Source organism: Rutilus rutilus, assembly GCF_951802725.1.
Source record: "Rutilus rutilus genome assembly, chromosome: 7".
NCBI lineage: Eukaryota > Metazoa > Chordata > Actinopteri > Cypriniformes > Leuciscidae > Rutilus > Rutilus rutilus.
This window is the reverse complement of record NC_140221.1, coordinates 24814933-24835386: the sequence shown is the minus strand read 5'-3', so window position 1 is coordinate 24835386 and position 20454 is coordinate 24814933. Positions and strand designations below refer to the sequence as shown.

At 36.6% G+C, this 20454-nt stretch overlaps 2 protein-coding genes across 7 annotated transcripts; one reads left to right on the top strand and one right to left on the bottom strand.

Annotated features, from left to right (window-relative positions):
* Nucleotides 1-2866: 2866 nt before the first annotated feature.
* mpzl2b (myelin protein zero-like 2b) lies at nt 2867-7144 on the bottom strand. Of its 3 annotated transcripts, none has more exons than XM_084414067.1 (4): nt 6463-7144; nt 5223-5392; nt 4218-4428; nt 2867-3671 (listed from the first exon to the last, which is right to left on the bottom strand). In XM_084414067.1, exons 1-4 carry the CDS (start codon nt 6515-6517, stop codon nt 3508-3510), a joined length of 600 nt encoding a protein of 199 aa, XP_084270193.1. In that variant the 5' UTR covers nt 6518-7144; the 3' UTR covers nt 2867-3507. The 3 variants fall into 3 exon arrangements, with proteins under 3 accessions (XP_084270193.1, XP_084270195.1, XP_084270194.1); XM_084414069.1 differs by having other exon boundaries at nt 6852-6976; XM_084414068.1 differs by having other exon boundaries at nt 6769-6902.
* Nucleotides 7145-14193: 7049 nt separating this feature from the next.
* Nucleotides 14194-20050, top strand: pafah1b2 (platelet-activating factor acetylhydrolase 1b, catalytic subunit 2). Of its 4 annotated transcripts, XM_084415448.1 has the most exons (7): nt 14194-14629; nt 14739-15029; nt 15118-15218; nt 15369-15458; nt 18259-18375; nt 18473-18595; nt 18734-20050. In XM_084415448.1, exons 2-7 carry the CDS (start codon nt 14942-14944, stop codon nt 19010-19012), a joined length of 798 nt encoding a protein of 265 aa, XP_084271574.1. In that variant the 5' UTR covers nt 14194-14629; nt 14739-14941; the 3' UTR covers nt 19013-20050. The 4 variants fall into 4 exon arrangements, with proteins under 4 accessions (XP_084271574.1, XP_084271576.1, XP_084271577.1 ...); XM_084415450.1 differs by having other exon boundaries at nt 14206-14629; nt 14739-15218; nt 18734-20049; XM_084415451.1 differs by lacking the exon at nt 14739-15029 and having other exon boundaries at nt 14207-14629; nt 18734-20049.
* The last annotated feature ends 404 nt before the right edge of the window (nt 20051-20454 follow it).

The window sequence follows — 20454 nt, the reverse complement described above, 5'->3', positions numbered from 1 at the left end:
TTTTTGGAATTATCTGAGTATTCAGAATGAAGTTAAAAGAAACCTAATCTCATCATATATTTAAATGCTGCATTCATATTTGATGCGTAATATATGCATTACACATTATTTTAAGGAGTCATTGTTATAGTATAATCATACAATTAAGCACTGAGTAATATTAATTAACAACATGTACTTAGGTTAGGGTTGGATAGTTGCGTGCAATTATGCATAACTTACTGTAATAGTTTAACTAAGTTACATGTGTAACAAGGACCAAAAAAATGAAGTGTTATAATAATAATAATAATAATTTGTTACATTTATATAGCGATTTTCTGGGTACTCAAAGCGCTTTACTTATATGGGGAAATCTCCTCAACCACCACCAATGTTCAGCATCCACCTGGATGATGCGACGGCAGCCATACTGCGCCAGAATGCCCACCACACACCAGCTTGTTGGTGGAGAGGAGACCTAGTGATGAAGCCAATCAGTATGATTAGGAGGCCATGATGAATTTGTCCAGGATGCGGGGGTTACACCCCTACTCTTTCAAAAGACATCCTGGGACTTTTTGTGACCACAGAGAGTCAGGACCTCGGTTTAACGTCTCATCCGAAGGACGGTGCTCTTTGACAGTATAGGGTCCCCGTCACTATACTGGGGCGTTAGGACCCACACAGACCACAGGGTGAGCACTCCCTGCTGGCCTCACTAACACCTCTTCCAGCAGCAACCTTTTCCCAGGAGGTCTCCCATCCAGGTACTGGCCAGGCTCAACCCTGCTTAGCTTCAGTGGGCAACCAGTCTTGGGCTACAGGGTGATATGGCTACTGGCCATATTCTATAATAGAATCGCAGAAGTTAAAGACGCACTCTTTTGCACTTCAAAATTAAGATTTTAAACTGTGTATAGCTTTAATCAGTTTTAAATACCCTTTTCGCCTTCATTTCAAATGGTCCTGTGAAACATACATTTCTAAATATTGCATGTAATCTATTAAACAGCTCATAAATCAGCAAGTATGATAAAGTTTTTCATACCAAAGGTCATGTGAACTAACCTTAAACATTATTGACATTATTTGATAAACATTATCAAAAAATTATCCATGCTGATAAATTCCGAGTTGAAGACACTGGGACAGTGCAGGGTGTGTGTGTGTGCATTTGTGGAATGATGGATGCAGTTTGGAGTTCTGCAATCCGTTTTCAGGCTGCTCTGCAGCGCTGTGCTGCACTGAACGTGGCAAAGGTTTTTTCTGCCTTTCTGGACCAGTTCCAACCAATGCTGCATTTCTTTCTCATCAGACACACACACAGAAAGAGAGAGAGAGAGAGAGAGAGAGAGAGCGAGAGAGAGGTGTCCTCTGCTGGTGCAGCAAAGAGTCTGGAAGGGGACGAGCCTCTTTCAGCACTCTGGTATACCGCAGTGAGTGAGCAAACACACACGTACACGTACACACACACACCCACACACACACACACACAGGAAGTCAGGTTCTCTATTTGGTTGAAACAATTGAAAATCTATAAATGAAATTACTCCTTTTAAGTCTAGTGATTTTTAAGTCTAGTCAGCTCAGAAGCCCGTCATCCATCTCAGTACGACACACACACAGACACACCGACACACACAGCATAGCATGCGTTTATAATAAACAGGCTCATGACTGACCTCAGATCAATGTAATTTAACACAAGTAATATACTGTGTCATGTCTCTCTCTCAAACACATGCTTTTAATCGAAATGCTTTCAGTATGATAAATAAGCTTTGTTACAATAACAAACACACATGGCACATGTTGATTGCAGCCACATTTAAAGTAAAGGAGTCTGTGCAAAGTTTCTCCATTTGAGGGAGAAGGATCTCTGTCTGTTCACTGTATTGAATGAAACCAACTCATGTTATCAATATTTTATTATAGACTTTTACATCCACCAGAGGGTGCTTTTCCACCCATCATAATTTCCAAGGCTAACTGAAAAAAGCTAGAATGTTAGGTATGGTGCATTTTCTTTTGGAACCCAAAAAACTATAATGGAGTTGTTTAACTTATTAAGTCTCACCCCCCTTTTTGACCATATATCTAAACTTAAATGTTTGTAATTCTTGTAAGTTGTAAGTTTTTTAGAAGTTTAAGTTTACTGTAAATGTAACTAAAAAAAAAAAAATTATACAAAATATATGTTTTATTAAATAAGTTGGACTTTAAAAATGTTAGAAAATAAAAGCCATATGTCTAAATGTTCAAAATTTGAATATGATATCAATTTTTTTTTAAAGATTTTAAAGTACTGTTTCCACACTAAAGCAATGTCAAATTTGAAAAGGGTTCAATCCTGGTTTGTGTTCTTACTTTGTTTCTTTTTTTATCCATGACTAAATCAGTCTACTTTGAATAAATAGTATAATACTCATTATAAACTCTGGAAATTTATTGAAAGTGCAACCAAAATAGGAGAGGAAAAAGTCAGCATTTTAGCCTGGCAAAATAAGTCCAGCATAAACTGGCACACAATCAGACTGATTGCCAGTAGGTGTAAAAAAAACAATAAAAAAAAACATTTGTTGCTTTTACAGCTTTTAAAACTAGCTTTACCATGTCAACATTTCAAAAAGAACATATAACATCCACCAAAGGTTTTCAAAAAAGTTTTTTTTTTTACTTTTAAAATGTAAAAAAAAAAAAAAAAACTATAAACATTTTTGTAAAATGTAACAAAACCAAAAAGAAAATAGAAAAACTATGTATGATCAGAGAATAAAGCATTTAATTTTAAACTAGGATTAAAAGATGGATTTACTCATTTGAAAGGGATGTTATAAATAGCAGACTCTTAATCAGCAGCATTGATGAACAGAGGTTCACAAAATCCTGAAGATTTGAGGTTTATGAAATGAGATGGGCAGTAAAAAGAACAATCAATGTCCAAGTACAACATTTGTTCAATCATTTTTTTTCATGCAGTTTCTCTTTGATCCATCCATTCCATACATATTTCCAATTTTTTTTACTGGTTTAAAAATTGTATTGCTCTTTTAAATGAACAGGGTTTTTTTCCGCACAGGTTTGTGATTCACATATAATGTGTTCATACACAGAGACACACCCCCATGCATGTATATATGAACATTAAATACATGTGTGGCCACACAAACTGCCGTAAAACTGTGCAACAAACAACACAGAATGAAGAGTGACAAAAATTCTCAATCATACTTATAGACAGTCCATGAAGTCAGATTTTATATACATATTTGAACTGGTATTTTTTTTTATCTTTTTAAGAATACAAAGGTTAGATTAACTCACTTTATGTATAAAAAAAATGACCTTTTCCCCTCTATTTTCATATATTCAAAAAAGTATTGAAGTAATCATTATTAAAAACTTGTCTCTGTAAAATTGTCATAAGTAAAAAGTAAGCTTCTACTTACTAGATAGTGTGATTTCATACAATTAGAGAATACTGTGGCATAATGTGTTATTATTTCATTTATCACTCGTTCTCTCTCACAACACTTGATCCTTTGATCTGTGGTCCTCCATCTCAACACCCATGTCATTGTCCTGTCTCCGGAATACCCGCACAATGATATAGATCATGAGGATGAGGAGAATGATGCCAATGGATCCACCCACAGCTATAGCCAGAATTCCAATTTCAGAGAATGAAACTACGAGAAGAAAAGAGAGAGTATTATTTATGCTCATTACTGTCTTTAATTCAACTTTATTTTATTATATTGTTCATTTTATTTTGTTGTTATTATTATTACCAGTACTGACATATTTTTATTCCTAATTATTAATTAATTAATTATTATTCCTGTCACTGCTTTTATTGTACATACTGATGCTTTGGCAAAATTTTAAGTAAAATAATCATGCCAATACTGAAACTAAAATTGAGGAGGATGAGAAAATATGTTCAACTAACAGGCGTGGGAAACTTTATCAGAGGATGGCCAGCAAACTGAAAACCACTCACTATTGTTACTATTATACTCCTATTGTCTGTTTCATAACATTCTGAGAGAAGTCTGTTTGTTATTCTAGCCCAGTTGATTAGCTCTGTCCTTTAGCTGCTGGGATCAAAGAAGGAACACAACATCCTGCTTATACAACCTTCACCTCTTCTGTCTGCTATATGTGTTCGGAAGGGTAAGTAAATGACTGATTTTTCAAGCTCATTTTTCATGTGTTAAAGCATCTACTCTCACCTTTTTGAACGACTCTGAGGCTGATCTCGCTTGCAAAGCCCTGGATGTCAGGAGGATTTCGGACTTGGCAGCTGTAGGTGCCATTAAAGTTGAACTGCACATCCTGCAGCGTGATGGATCCGTCACCCTTCATTACATCACCAGACCATACAGCATGATCCTTGAACAAGCCGTTTGCTGGGGGATATACTTTTTCCTGGTAGTGAAAAAACTAAGAGACAGAAATGTTGAAAGTTAAATAAGAAGGAAGGAGTATGGCCCACTGAAATGAGGTTAGAACCAAAGTGAAGAGAGAAACAAGGGGCAGAAGGAAAAGGGGATAAAATATTTTGGAAGAGAGCAAGGATTTAAGAGTGCACGTCCTGTACACAGCCTCATTTCACCTAGTAATGACAAAAGATTTTCAGATATATTAACCCTATAAAGCCTACTGTATCATATTTGATTTGCAAAATAAAAAAGGCCTCTAAATTATCAACATGATCAAAACATTGCTGAAAAACTTATTGCACATAAAAACTGTCCCTCACAAAACTACAGAGATTTGTCATAAACTAAGCATTCAAATATTATAAGACATATTATTGGGAGACATAGAGTGACGACTGATATTTATATGCAATACATGCAAGTAGTCTGTTATACTATAAACATCTCATTGATTTACATTAGAATCGATCAGACTTTGCCTTTGGCTTGCTCAGTTGGGGATATTTTGGGGATATTTAATTTGATTTTATCAATCAATAAATTCCACTAGAAACAAACCTCGTTGTATGATTTTAATTTAATACTGTGAAGCTGCTTTGATACAATCTGTATTGTGAAAAGCGCAATACAAATATACTTGACTTGACTTGACTTTCATCTTACCTTTTGGCCAATTAAATATTAATTAAAATTTAGGTATTTTTTTCCACCTCATGTGTGAGCACTTCTGTATCATACTTTATGAGCCATAAAAGCCTGATGCATCACATATGATTCAACAAAACTCAGTCTCACCATTTCTGCTGTTGTCTTTCCGAGTGGTAGGAAGCTCCAGGATACAGAGATTCTTTCTTCGGAAAGCGGATGGGTAGATTTAAATGTACATTTGAGCCGTACATTTGTCCCATTCACTGCCTCCAACTCTGAAGATGTAAACACCTCCATTCCCTTCACCTGATATACACCTGGTAACCATGGATTAATATGAAACTAAGTATATAACTGACACTAACACACATACAGCTCATTCCAACAACATTTACATTCTCTAACCCTAAACTTGCCACCAAAATGTGTCTATAACAGACAGATATAGATTCAATGAGTGCACATAGCAGACACATTCATATCTCTCTTATCAGAACAATCCCAAATCAGATCAGTACAATCAGATTAACTATTTTATTCACAGAAATTGCATATTTATAAAAATTACTAAGTTCAATATTGATTCAATCTAATGAGGGTTTTAACTTTTTCTTCAGTCCTTCCAGCTAACAATATGCACCATCTAAATCATTTTTTTACACAGTATTACATGTTGGCAATAATGTATCCACCTCTACAGTATCATTCAGTCCCATGGGAGATATTCTGCTCTAACTACCCTGAACTATTTATTAAGCATTAAGGTAAAGCTTTCACGGGTCCTGCTGTGATCAGGGTGTTTAACTCTGCTTAAGATGAGACCATTCCAACCATTAAATCCGTTTCACTAGGTCACTCTCTACTCACTGCAGTTGTACCCATATAATAGGCTATTTGTAAATACATTTCAGTAAGTAGAATAGTATATGTTGTGCATTCTATTCTATTCTATTTTAGAAAAAAAAAAGAAGAAATCTTCCAGTTGTTTCTACCTATCGTTAATCTTTCTTACTGCACCTGCTGTCCACTTCAAGCTGCTGTAATGCCTGCATTAACTCCCTGAGGATCAATCTAATCTCGCATAATCTTATTTAATCAACGACAGCACAGTGCAAATCTGATAATCGTCTGATAAGTGCCGCAAAAACACACAAAAAATAAGTCGTTGTTAAACTATAACGTACCTGCTTGGTTTACTGGTTTACTCTGAGACTGCCTAAGTGACCACTGTAGTTTTAAATTGACAAAAGAAGCAGGCAGATAATCTAACACCACAAATAATGACTTGCTAAATTAAATATTAAATAAAATTATGCTAATCAAACACATTATATTTATTCCGAAACCAGAGGTGGATCCAGGAAGTAGGCTAGGCTACTAAACTCACCTGACAAGTCAAGCGCACAGAGCGCAGTAAACAGGTAAATCCAGATTCGACTCATAAGAAAAGCACTAGAGGAGCTATCAGAGCTCCTACAAATGATAGTATTCCACTATTTATCAAGCAGCTTACTGTATTTACACTCAGTAGCCTATCTAAGTATAAGTTGAACTTCGGAACAGCTGAGCACAGCGGCCATGCTAAACCGCTCGGTGGTTTGCACTTAATATCCGTGAGTGAAGAGAGGAGGAGTTTTCTCATTTAAAAAGGCGTCAACAAAAACCTGTAAAGCACAGTAAGCGCACAGACTACCTTGACATCTGTTTCCCACGTCTAGTAACCTGCCCTCTATTGTGTAAGACTATCCAGTGCATGTCACTGCATGTTTCTCATACCCAGACAGCAACTTCTCAACAAATATGGACCGTGTGGAATCCTAGTGTACCGGATGTGGGCCGGATCTGGGCCGACACTATGTTGCTGAGTGTCTGGGTAGGCAGTAGGTTAGCCTACTTGTGGCAACAACATCTAATCGAAAGGTTAATTAACACAGACAAGAGTTACAGTTGTCGCCGGTCATATGCAATTGCTTAAACGAGAATATAACATAATTCGTCTTACTCTACTTGTCATACTATTGTCTGAAATGTGCAGTCACCTATAAAATCATACTAAATTCAGGTGTGACACTTATGCTGCGTCCCAATTCGCCTAATTATACTATAGGCCCTACGCCCTAAAAGTATGTAGCCTACTCTTTTTGTGAAGAAAAAGTAGGCCTACATACTTTTAAGTGTGTAGCAAAAGAGTAGGCAAGCTTTGGGACATAGGCACTACTTCGTCATCTTTAACGGACAGATCTGTCGGTGCATCTGTAGGGGCGTCACTACTTTTGAATAAGAAACAATATCAAGACTATAAAACTCGTCAAATCTCCGCGAATCACAACAAGCGTATCAGTGAGAACACTTGTTCAAATAGCGCACACTCAAACCTGACTGCACATCACATTTTTTACTTTGATTCTGCTTTTATTCGTAACGCAATGGACCGGTCAACGGGACATAAATTAATCCTTAAAGGATGGGACTTTATGGGACATTTGCACAAAAATAATAAATAACTTACCGTAGCCTATTTTATAAGTCGCTCCAGAGTCGCATATCAGTCAAAAAATGCGTCACGAGGGAGAAAAAACATATAGGCCTATAGCTTAAGTCGCACTGGACTAAGTCGCATTTTTTTTAGAAATTTATTTCACACAAAAAAAAAAAAAGAAAAAAAAAAGTTACAGACAGTTCTCTGCTACGGACGTGAGCGCTCTAAAGCGGCACTACACGAATGTTTTAAAACTTTCACAGAGACCTCAAACTGAAAGCATAAAGCCTGTCTTTAAATTTAATTTCGTTTTGTATTAATTGTATCTTAATTTTAATCGATGTTTCATCAAAAAATTGTCTGGGTTTAATAAATAAGAAGGCTATTAGAAAATAATCAGGACACGGAGGCGCTGGCGAACCTGGAGCTCGTCTCATAAATTAACCGAAACTCGGCGTAGGGCTATAAGGTAGCCTAGCCTATTGCCTCACAGACCTGAGACATATAGATAGCTTGAAATGTCTACTTTTAAGCAGAACAATTCAAAACGAAAGAAAACAGACTGCGCTGCTTATGTAGGCCTAATTCGTATGAAATGTGCATTTCTCTCTGGTGCTGCGAAGATCGCGAGTCGTCACCTTCATCTGTCTAGCCGACACTGACATAAAAAAATAACTGTTTTATTAGTAAACAATTAAAATGTATCCTGCTATATTTTACATATTTGCCTGTTCCTTACAAAACACTAACAGTGGGGTTTTTGACTGTGTTATTTTTATTTTATTTTTTTTGCAGCTGCGGACAAATTCTTTCGACACACACACAATAGCCTACACACTCTGCGCTTATGTTTTAAAAACATAATTTAACATATATAAAAATTTTTAAATAGCCCACTTAAAGTGTTTATTACAAATAAATGACTAAATGCTAAAAATTAATACATTTTAATGAACTAACATATGCGTTGCATTTACAATTCTGTGAAAACAGGGGGTGCTGCAGCACCCCCAGCACCCCCACTCCCCGCGTCCCTGGGTGGGAAGTCGTGTTTACGACGTGAGCTAGGTGCGTTCAAGTCAGTTTCGTCGGAGCAAGATGGCGGTGTACCTTCTTTTAATGAATTACACGAAAATACAGAAAGGTTTGTTAACTCTGCTTATGGAAAATGAAGAACAACGAATGCGCATCAGGTGTGTTTTTCTTTTTATGTTTTTAATTAACTTATGAAGCCAATGTAAACTGTATCATATTACTTAATTGTTATATTACAATGATATCATATTTTGTGCAGAAAGCTTACTTTGTTATAAATGAAAAAGCCTTACAATGTCACTGCTAAATACCTGTAAGTATTGTGATATATATTTTATCACTTTTCTCTCAATTAAAATTTACCGTCAACTACAGACGTTGCATCCATGCAGGGCCGGCGCTAGCTATAGGCAGAGCAGGCGATTGCCTAGGGCCTCGGGCTTTGAGGAGGGGCCTCCATAACCGTAACATCCCCTATATATATAGTCCACCAGTCAAGATGGGCAGAAATACTAGCCTCATTGTTCATTGGATATTGTTGAATTGTCACTCATCTGCAGTTAAACCAATTAATGTTTCCGTTCCAAAGCGGGTGCCGGCTTCTGAAAGTTTGTGTAACGAACGCGTCCATCAGGTGCTGCGAAGCAAAAGCCTAAATAGGCACTCAAAGAAGCACAGCTCGTAATGCAGGGGTGTGAGTTGTCGTCATCTATTTTGGAGTGATTGCAATGTATTCTAAATATAAACTTGTACTGCAGATCAGCGTCATTTCTGGAAAAATCATTCACCGCTTTATTACGAGTTTAAAAGAGTGCGAGCGTCATTAACGTGCCCAGACGCGACGCTTTGAATTTGCGCGTACAAGGAATAACATCGCGTCGGGAGCTGACTAGTAAAAAAGCTACAAAAGTAAAAGACAAGCCGTTTGTATTCAAAGTTAAAAAGCCAACACACTACAACATTTTTAAATGTTTCAAATAAAGGATCTCATATCTATGGGTCTATCCTCTAAATTCTGCTGATGAGTTTAGAATTGTTTTTTCTTTTCTGCTCAGTAGCGATCGTGTCTTTCTCTTCCACTTGATTTGTGTATAGCATATTTAAGGTAACAATGCAATACATAATATCATAATATCTGCAATCAATATTGATTAAATGGGAGGGAAAAATCCTGCCCATACCGCAGCTATGAAAAAAATGATAAAAGCACTTATGATTCATCTACTGAAGTGGTATTCTGGAACTGTGAATACATTTAATAAAACAGCAAAATAACAACAACAACAATAACATCTTCATTAAACAAAAAAGAGATTACCTTAGATAAAGTTTGATTAATATGTACATACAGTAACGGTAAAAAGTCTGGACCCATTACTATTTTTAATGTTTAAAGTTTCATATTATGCTCTACAAGCCTGCATTTATTTGATCAAAAATACAGAAAAAAAAAACAAAACAAAAAAAACAGGAATATTCAGCAAGGATGTGTTAAATATATAAAAAGTGATAGTGAAGACTTTAAAAAAAAAACTTTTTAAAAATAAAAAAATCCTGAAAAAAAAGTATCACAGGTTATAAAATAACTATTAAGCACAATTTCTAACATTTGATAATAAATTAGAATATTAAAGTTTTCTGAAGGATCACGTGACACTAAATTCAGCTTTGCATCACATAAATATATTTTAAAGTATAGTAAAATAGAAAACCATTATTTTTCTGTATTTTTGATCAAATAAATCCAGGCTTGATGAGCATAAGAGACTTCTTTCAAAAACATTAAAAATAGTAATTTGTCCAAACTTATGTACTGTATAAGTAAAAATATACTAAATTTAAAATTAAATGTTGTGTAAATAAAAAGGTTAGGAATCATATTTGTTTCAAGTGTTTTTTATTGGGGATGGGGGGCCTCCAACATGAATTTTGCCTAGGGCCTCCTAATGTCTAGAACCGGCCCTGCATCCATGTTTCTCACTGACACGCCCCCAACTCGTACAGATCGGGGCTTAAAGAAAATCCCGAGCTCCCCACTGGTATTTACGACATATTGTGGTGGTGTTCAAGTGCGTTCAACTCGTAATTACGATCTATACGAGATGACTTGAACGCACCATAAACCTCTCTACATGACCACCGGACTCGCGCGTCCTCCATGTCTGTAGTTTTTTTTTAAACACTTTTCACTCGTGTTTGTAGTTCTAACAGAATCCTCATCCAACGCGCGATGGGTTGTGGGCAATATTAGCCGTTATAGTGCGCATCGATCTGCACTTCGGATTCTAACCGGAAATAGTAAACCATCCGGGTATTTTTGGAACACTCATTTCAACATAGTATGGATAGTATGCGAATTGGGACGCACCATGTCTATCGACTCTGCTGTGCTGTCATCTTGTGGAATAATGAAAATGTGCAGCTTCAGACATACAAGCCTTTTCATCTTGTAATTTAGTCTTGCATCCATACAATCTTAACAAATACTAAATGTATTCAGATAGCTCATTTCCATGGCAGAGTAGCCTAAAGCCTTAATCACAGTAGACAAATACTAGGCTACATTCAAAATGTGGAAATAAACCTTAGGGCTGCCTACTCCACTCTCCTCCAGTGTTGCATACAAACCTGCGGCTTACAAGTGTGACTTCTTTGAATTATGCCAAAAGGTCATATTTGTTTATGGTCAAATGTTTTTGCACGATGCAAATTCGTATTTAACAGCATTGGAAAATGTTCAGTCTCTTAGTGAAAAAAAAGTAGGCCTATACTTTATTGTATTTGAAATATATTCAATTTTTAAATAGTAGCCTACATTGCAAATATACTAACAAAAAATCTTTAAATATTTTAAATGTATATTGCATCATGCTTTTACCTATGTTCACAATACAACTTTTAACACACTTTAAAATAATTATAGTATATTTTCAAAAAAAAAATTTTTTTGGAAAAATATACTTGAAGTGAAAATTCTGTTTATTTTTAAAAAGTGTATTTATTTGCACTTTACTTCAAAATATATTTTAGGTATATTTTTAACTGTGCTGAAAATGATCATTGTAACAATGCACTGAAAGTATACTTTCAAAATATAGTATATTGAACAAAGTATAGCTAAGTAATTTTTTAATTTTTTATTTTACCTTTATTTTACCAGGAAGTCTCATTGAGATCAAAAATCTCTTTTACAAGAGAGACCTGGCCAAGGTAGCAGCCATACATAAACACAACATAGTAAAAAAAATACTCCTGTACATATATACATACATACATACATACATACAATAATGCAAAAATCATTCAAATACAAGGACCTCTCAAGAAAAACAACTACATGTCTCCTTTACCATATTTTTTATGAAATTTATAAATTGATATACACGTTTCTAGTTTAAGATCTTTTTGCAAATTATTCCATGCCCATGGTGCATATAACTAGCTGATAACTATCAGAATTGAGACAGAGGAGGGTACAGAGGTAAGCTGGAAGTTTACCTAGCATGGCTTTATATATAAAAATATACCAATGCTGTTTTCTGCGGGTGGTCAGTGCTGTCCAGCCCACCAGATCATAAAGAATGCAATGGTGAGTGAGGGACTTTGCATTTGTAATAAAGCGTTCACGATACACTGAATCAAGGCTCTGTAAGATGGAGGAGGCTGCATGCATATAATATGTCACCATAATCAATCACAGACAGAAAAGTAGCTTCCACAAGTTTTTTTTTTTTGGCATTAAAAGTAAAGCTAGATTTATTTCTAAAATAAAAGCCAATCTTTACTTTGAGCTTCCTAGCTAGATTAGCAATATGCACATTAAATAAAAGTTTGTCGTCTATCCATATACCCAAGTACTTGTACGTGGGTACCCTTTCAATGGATTTACCATCAGACGTAAAAATGCTAAGATCATCAAGCAACTGTAGGCGAGTTTTTGAAAAGTTTATTATAATATTTGTTTATTAATGTACATTTGTTATTGAAGACCGTGTGCAATTTAGTATTTGGAATAAGCCAAAATACATTACTGAGCATTTACTTTTTACTCAAATATAATACGCTTATGATATATTGCTTGTATGTTTCGAAGACACTCGTAATGAATTTGTAATGTACTTGTAACACAAATAAAGTACACTTTAATATCATATCACTAATCACCTACACAGGCATATACTTTAAGTATACTAAGTATACTTGAAGTTGTTCCAATTTAGCTCACAAACGCACACTAAATACACTTAAAGTTATGCTGTACTACAAATTAATTACAACTATAATATATACTTAGTACAACATTAGTTGTTTCAAAACAGCACACTTCAAGTTAACTAATCATTAACATACTTAATATTAGTATACTGTATTAGACTGGCTGCAAGTATACTTAGCATATTTTTTTCCTCCAGGGCTTGTTTATGCTGGAGATGGCTATTGCTCCACTCATGTACGGGGCTCCAGACCAGCATTTACTTTTGTGTTGCTTGGTAACACACAAAGCTTGATGCTTTGGATTTTAGCCTATTGAGATCATTTTTGCTGGCAGAGAAAAACACACAAGGTGCTTCCCAATTCACGTATTTGTGCATTCTATGCCATTTTTAGCAAAGGAAATAGTATGTTCACACTGAAAATTACAAAATGAAAAAATGTGCTTCAAATACACAGGTGGCAGACTCCGACACTGAATGACAAAATAACCTAGACAAATGAATACACAAGACATTATAGAGTACATATGTAGAGTGCGTAATTTGGGACACAACAGACTCTGGCCAAATTTGCCTGTACATTTATGTTTTGTATCATGTTTGATATCAGGCTTTTATGGCCCAAATAAATTGAGAATATGGAGCTTGCACTTGAGGAGGGGAAAAATTGTATTCAGAGAACCAAACTAAGCCAAATTATGTTTGGTGCAGATGTTGTTTAGGCTGTTTATATGGCCAAAACACAAGACAAAATTCTCACAGCTCGTGAAATGTACATAAAATGTAAAGCATAAATTATCAGTTATAATAGTAAAATTACTACATAAAGTAACATTTCTACATACAAGACTACATTTAATCAGTTAGCCTAATACTGTGTTTATATAGCCTAAAAAAAATAATAATAATAAGTTGGGCTTATCAAAGCCCTTTTGTTTATTTGCACATTACATGGCAATTAAGTTTGTTCAAAAGGTAAAGTATAGCCTTCTTTAAAAAATAAAACTTACAACATGCACTTAATAGAACAAAGCCTGTTCCTCATCATTTGTACAGTCACAATTATACAGTGCAAGCTATTGCTCAGGCAGATGGTTTGTGTGTGGCATTTTAGAATGATATAAAAAATATTTTTAGAATTCATTTGTAGCCTACATTAATAAGTTAAGCAAAACAAATTTGTTTATGTATGTCTGAGATTAATTTTAGCATCAATTCTGGCAAAACATGTATGACATCATACACTGTGTGGTAAAGATATATTTTGCATTTATTCTGTCCCTTGTTTTCCTTTAAAGAACCAAAGACTGTCCTTTATTTTCCTCCCCTGAAGTTGGCAACCCTTCTCTTGCTCTTGTGATATTATAACGGTTATATTCCAGTCAGAGATCTCGCCTATATTTTGCCGTCACGATGAGGCGGGACAGCGCTGAATGGGAAGTGCTGTAGGCGGAAGTGAGGCTTCCAGAAAGTGCGAGGGCGGTTGCGCAGGGAAGTGGGGAGGCGGTTGGTTGGATGCTATTCGGTTTACATAACGCAAACATTTACTGTGATTTCTTTAATAGACCACGCGCTATATACCCACATAATTAAACCATTAAACATTATTATTATTATTATTATTATCATTGTGTGGACTAAGTCCGTTAAGGTTGCATTGCTGGAAAAAGCAGAGTCGAGGTGCGCGGCTGCAGAAACATTCATCTGCATCTTCTTCCCCGGACAGTCAGTTGCGGTGCTGCTGTAGGTGATTGAGGAAGCCCTGCCCTGCTGCACACACCCGCAGCTTACTCACTGCAGACGGGATTTGCAAACACTGTAGCCAGGTTAGTCAAGAAGAGGCGTGCATAGAGACGGACGTGTGTGTGCATGATGAAAAGGAATGTTTTCCTTTTGTCCCGGCTGTTGATTCATTCTTCTTCGTTATACCATCAGCTAAACATTCCTGGAATCATCATCCCCGACCCTGTCAGTAGCAGTCATTAAAGCACATCTATGAAGCGTTAATCTTTATTGCACAACCTCTGCTGTGTGTTGGCTTCATCCGGGGTCCATCATCATCATCATCATCATCATCCTCCTCCTCATCACCCTAGGACTAAAAAGCAAAACACGCGCTCTTTGTGCGGCGGTTTGATATGTGTGCTTGGCACGCGCGAAACTACCCTTCAATGATCTATATTTTGCTCGGAGTGAATATTATTGACAGTTGTATCTTACAGCTACGTAATTAGGACTCAGTCTGAACTAGTCAACAATTGCATTCATTTCCATTACGTCAGCGCGGCCGCTCATTAGTATTGTTGTTTTGTAGCACCTGTGTTTGTGTCGAAGAGAATGAGCGCTGAGGAGAATCCCGCTGCTGAACCTGCGCCTGTGATCGACGTGCAGGGAGACGGACGCTGGATGTCACAGGTGTGCTCCATTGTGAAAGACTTCTGTAGTCATCGTGCATACTTGTAGCATCTCAGAGCTGTGCAAAATCTTTTCCTCTTTCATAACCCCTCAGTCTGATTAAGGATTGGCGTAACAAGCTCGGATTTATTTTGTTCTATATTTTTGCAGCACAACCGGTTTGTGCAGGAGTGCAAGGATGCGGAGCCTGATGTTCTGTTTGTGGGGGACTCAATGGTGCAGCTTATGCAACAGCACGAGGTGATTGTTATCTCGTTAATAAGTCAATCCATAAAAAAGGAGAATTTCCATTTGCTCAGTTAGAAGATACTTCTATCCAAATACAAATCAGAATAGCAGAAGCAACGAATCCACGTAGACCAAAAAAACTAGTATTGCTAAATACTAATCTTCCCAAAAATTACAATAGTACAGTGCTAGAGAGCAGAAGTGTTCGTGCAAAATGTTGAAATGCACAAGTAATGGTATTAAGTGGTTTGAAAGTAATATAATATTTTTTTACATTTGAAATGATGAACTTATATTAAAATATTTTATTTAAAACTAGTGTATTTTTATAAATATTTGAAAGCACTGTATGAAATTGTACGTGTATTTATAGCCAGTCATAGAAATTCAAATATGAAATTCAAAATATAAAATTAACATATTAACAACTAATCTTTCCCATGATAATTATGATTTTTAATCTAAACCACTCTGGAATACTTCATTCCGTTTGGTTTTTCATGGCATTCAGTGGTCAGATATTTTTGGATAATGATCGTTGTATAATTGTACTGTCATGGGGCTCCACAAATATTGGCACCCTTGGTAAAAGAGCAAAACTGACTGTGAAAACTTGTGTTTGCCATTTCTCCTCTTAGTCTTTCATTCAAATTCACAAAAATTTTAAAACCTTTAATTGAAGTTAACTGACACGAAATATAAATGTGTAATACATTAAATAAATATGGGTTTCTCCAAAATATGTGTGCCAAAGATATTGGCACTCCTGCAAATTCTAATGAGTAACAATCTAACTGTAGTATATTCCCGTTCATATGGTAGGTTTTTAAATTAACCTTATTGACCAGGAACACTAGTCATCATGACTTCCTGTTTCACTGGATTCTAAATATGTCGTGACACAGAGGCCAAATTCCCATAGTCATCCATCACTATGGGAAAGACCTGAGATTACAGTAATAATGTGTGACAAAAGGTTGAGCTGCACAAATCATGAGATGGCTATAAAATAATAGTTTAATTGTTGGAAAACTCATTTACATTATCTGGGCAATAATTAAGACGTTTAAATCAACTGGAGATTGTAACTATTTTGGAAGAGGATGTGTGTCTGTATTAACCCCACACACATTGAGGATGGTGGTTTGAGTTGCCAACCAAACTGTAAGGATCAAAGTTGTACTGATGAATGCATAGCAGTACTAGCAAAGAACTGCTGATGCTAGTCGGGTCTTGGGGTCAGAAAATCTCCCAAACTATGATCAAACCTCACCTATATAACCACAACCGTTGGTGACATCAAACAGCAATCTCACTCTCCTGCAATTTGCCAGGTGTTACTGGAACTTTCAGTGGGACTGGGTTTTATAGTCAGCTGAGACCAAAATAAAGCAAGAGGTGGGTTGGGCATAGACAGAAACATAGACATGTAGAAATGTACCGCATCTTTAATGCTGTGGGGCTAATTTTCTTCCAAAGACCCTGGACAACTTGTTAGGATACACAGTTTCATAAACTCCAAATACCAGCAGATATTAAATCAACACCTGGTTGGATCTTCCAGCGTGCTGCGTGAGTGATCCAAAGAGTGATCCACATGTCAAAATAAACAACAGAATAGTTCATTGACCACAGAATGAAGGTTTTGCAGTCCCCTGACCCAAACCTAATAAAAACATGTGGGATGAGCTGAAGAAAAGAGTCCACAAGCATGGACCTCTGAATCTGAATGATCTGGAGAGATTCTGTATGGAGGAATGATCTCAGATCTCTTGCCATATGTTCATCAACCTTATTATGCATTGTAGGAGAAGATCCAGAGCTGTTATCTGGGCAAAGGGAGGCTGCACAAAGTAGTAAATGAAGGGGTGCCAATAATTGTGGAATACTTATATTTCAGGGGGAAAAATTGTTTTATGATAAAATTTTTTTGAACTATTTGAATGAACAACGCATTCTCATCCTTGGGCGTCATATACTGACGCTTTTGACATTTCGTCTACATCCAACGCACATGGCACCCTTTAGCGTCAATATGAGACGCAGATAGCTTTGTTCGGTTATGGGTAGGTTTAGGTCTGGGGTAGGGTTAGGGTTAGACCGCTCGGAGGCGCCTTCTGGCCCATATCTATCTGCGTCTCATATTGACGCTAAAGGGTGCCATGTGCGTTGGATGTAGACGAAATGTCAAAAGCGTCAGTATATGACGCCCAAGGATGAGAACGGGCTGGAATGAAAGAAATGGCTAAAAAAAAAAAAATTCAGTTAGTTTTGCTCGTTTATCAAAGGTACCAATATTTGTGGAGCCCACTGTATGTAGTCCTACATAGAGTAACAACAGTAGTCTATAAGCTGCTAATAAAATAATTTAAACTCGCATGTCATGTTAGTTTATTTATTGGTAATTATCCATATGGCTAATAGTACAGTACAGAGGTCTTCAATCCTGCTCCTGGAGGGCCACTGTCCTGCAAAGTTTAGTTCCAACCCTAATCAAACACACCTCATCACGCTCTTCAGAAATCGCTTGAATATTCAAAGGCAGGTGTGCTGAAGCAGGTTGGAACTAAACTCTGCAGGACAGTGGCCCTCCAGGAGCAGGATTGAAGACCTCTGGTATAGTATTACAATAATGACACTTAAAGGCAATTTTAAAATGAAAAAGGTATGACTCCTTTGCTTATACACTATTGTACACCTGATATGTTTTGTGTCTGTTGTTAATAATCAACATGTATAGTTTAAAAAAACAATAGATTTACATATTTTGGTTTACATTTGGTTTGCAATTTTTTATTGGTGCTGGTCTCAGGTGTGGAGGGAACTCTTCTCACCTCTCCATGCTCTGAACTTTGGGATTGGTGGAGACACAACCTGTAATGTGCTGTGGAGACTACAGAATGGAGAACTGGAGAACATCAGACCCAAGGTGAGGTGGTTTGTTGTAAATAGTTTAAACAACATTTACCATAAAGCGAAATGTGTGTTCACCAGTTGTAACTGTGTCCTCGTTTGTTTTTCCACAGGTGGTGGTTTTATGGGTAGGAACTAATAATCATGAGCACACTGCGGATCAGGTTGCAGGAGGAATACTGGCCATTGCACAGTTACTTCTGTCTCTCCTCCCCAATTCCAAAATTATTGTTTTGGTGAGTTACCTAAATCACTATGTATATATATTCTTGATTGTTGTAATTAATGTGTATATACAGAGTATTAACTCTCAGCAGTTCAGTTTCAGTTCGGTTTTTTGTCAAAGCTGATTAGTCGTAATTCCTGTCATTCAGGGCCTGTTACCAAGGGGAGAGTTTCCTAACCCCCTGAGAGAGAAAAATGCATCGGTGAACAATTTACTCCGCGCATCTCTTCCTCGACTCGGCCATGTTCAGTTACTTGATGTGGGAGGTAGTTTTGTCCACTCAGATGGGACTATTTCCTCTCGAGACATGTTCGACTTCCTGCATCTGACCGCTGGTGCGTACAGGACCATGTCGACGACCCTCCATGAGCTGCTGCTTCAACTGTTGGACGAAACGCCTCAAGAGAGGCGGGCCTCACTGGTTTGAGAAGGGCACCACATTGGTCATTCACTGGAGAGGCAGGGTAAAGAAATGTTGGATATTCAGGATGTACTTAAAATACTTAATTTAGAAAAACAAAGAAAAATGCAAAAAGTTCAGCAAACAAGGGGATGTTATACAGTGACCAATTTTATAGGAAAAGTATAAACTGTGTATATGTTTCTAAGATGCAGAATAGACAACAGCAGGAGAATGAAGAGTATATGTGTGATAAGAAATAGTTTTTCTTAGGACATATTGCTTTGCAGGTGGGACAGGAACCTCTTCAAAATCTCATTGTCACTGTCTCAACAACCTTTAATAGTAGCACTTACTCTGCCAGCTTCTCTGTGCCTTCATACATGCACGCGGTCACACTCACAACAGTGTTATGATGACAGCTACGTGATTCAGTTCACACAAGATAAATCATGCCTTCGAAATATCAGCTTTTGTCTTATTCCCATTTTTAATTTTTAATTTTTTTTTGGCACAGAAGCATCCGAAACTTTCTCTTTCGCCCTTTCATATTCCCAATAACAAAAATATGATATATTAGAGTAAGACTTGAGTGATCAAACCATATCATTCCTTGTGTGTGGGTTGAGTCTGAGTGTGAGAAAGCTCCTAATGCACAACCACAAGGTTTTCAGTGTTCATTTTATCTCACATGCATCCATGTTTTTGTGTGTGTCCAAGCGATCTGTAAAATATTATGCGAAGAGCTGAGTATGAGTGAGTTTGAGAGAGCCAGTGGGCAAGAAGTGATAAATATATGTGTGTGTGTGTGTGTGTCTATGTATATATATAAATATATATATATATATATAATCTGTTAGTATTAATGTACTCTGTGCAAGTGCTTATGTAGCTGGTGCTGGTGAATGTGAATGTTATTGTGTTCGAGTGTAAGAGATCAACCATCTATAACTATTTGTTTGGTCTGCAAAGCGTGCACTATTACTGCGGCACAACTGCCACATGCTTCAGATCCAAGAATTCCAATAAATTAGCAGGGATCTAAACTTATGTGTGTACACTTTCTTTCACCGCTGTCAATATGTGATGCTTATTGCAGAATTTTTACACGATGCTAGTATTATTCTTTCAAACCAACCCTGTGAATCTGCATTTTCACCCAATCCAGATTCACAGCAAAAACTACTAAGAGTTTCTGCATCCAAATTCATCTTAATACTTGTAATAATTTAGATAACCTCTAATACTGTATTAATTCAGATAACCTAATACTGCTCATAATCTTTTACTATAATCCTAAAAAGGATCAATTAAATGATGGCAAATTTAAATTTCAAGTCTGCAAAATGAGAAAAAAGTGGGTTATTGAGAAGTAACTCTGGAAATCAGTACACAAGGTAGGCTACTACATGGCAATGACATGCTTTGCTTTTCAATTTTGGGTTCTGATGTGACAGGGATTCATACAG

Excerpts from the sequence above, each read along its gene's own strand:
- mpzl2b (XM_084414067.1), bottom strand. The coding sequence starts at position 6,517 with ATGAGTCGAATCTGGATTTACCTGTTTACTGCGCTCTGTGCGCTTGAC. Across the intron at positions 5,393-6,462 it reads CTGTGCGCTTGACTTGTCAG|GTGTATATCAGGTGAAGGGA; the intron begins GTGAGTTTAGTA and ends CATGGTTACCAG. Across the intron at positions 3,672-4,217 it reads CCTCAGAGTCGTTCAAAAAG|TTTCATTCTCTGAAATTGGA; the intron begins GTGAGAGTAGAT and ends TTCTTCTCGTAG.
- pafah1b2 (XM_084415448.1), top strand. The coding sequence starts at position 14,942 with ATGTGTGCTTGGCACGCGCGAAACTACCCTTCAATGATCTATATTTTG. Across the intron at positions 15,459-18,258 it reads AGCTTATGCAACAGCACGAG|GTGTGGAGGGAACTCTTCTC; the intron begins GTGATTGTTATC and ends TGCTGGTCTCAG. Across the intron at positions 18,376-18,472 it reads TGGAGAACATCAGACCCAAG|GTGGTGGTTTTATGGGTAGG; the intron begins GTGAGGTGGTTT and ends GTTTTTCCACAG.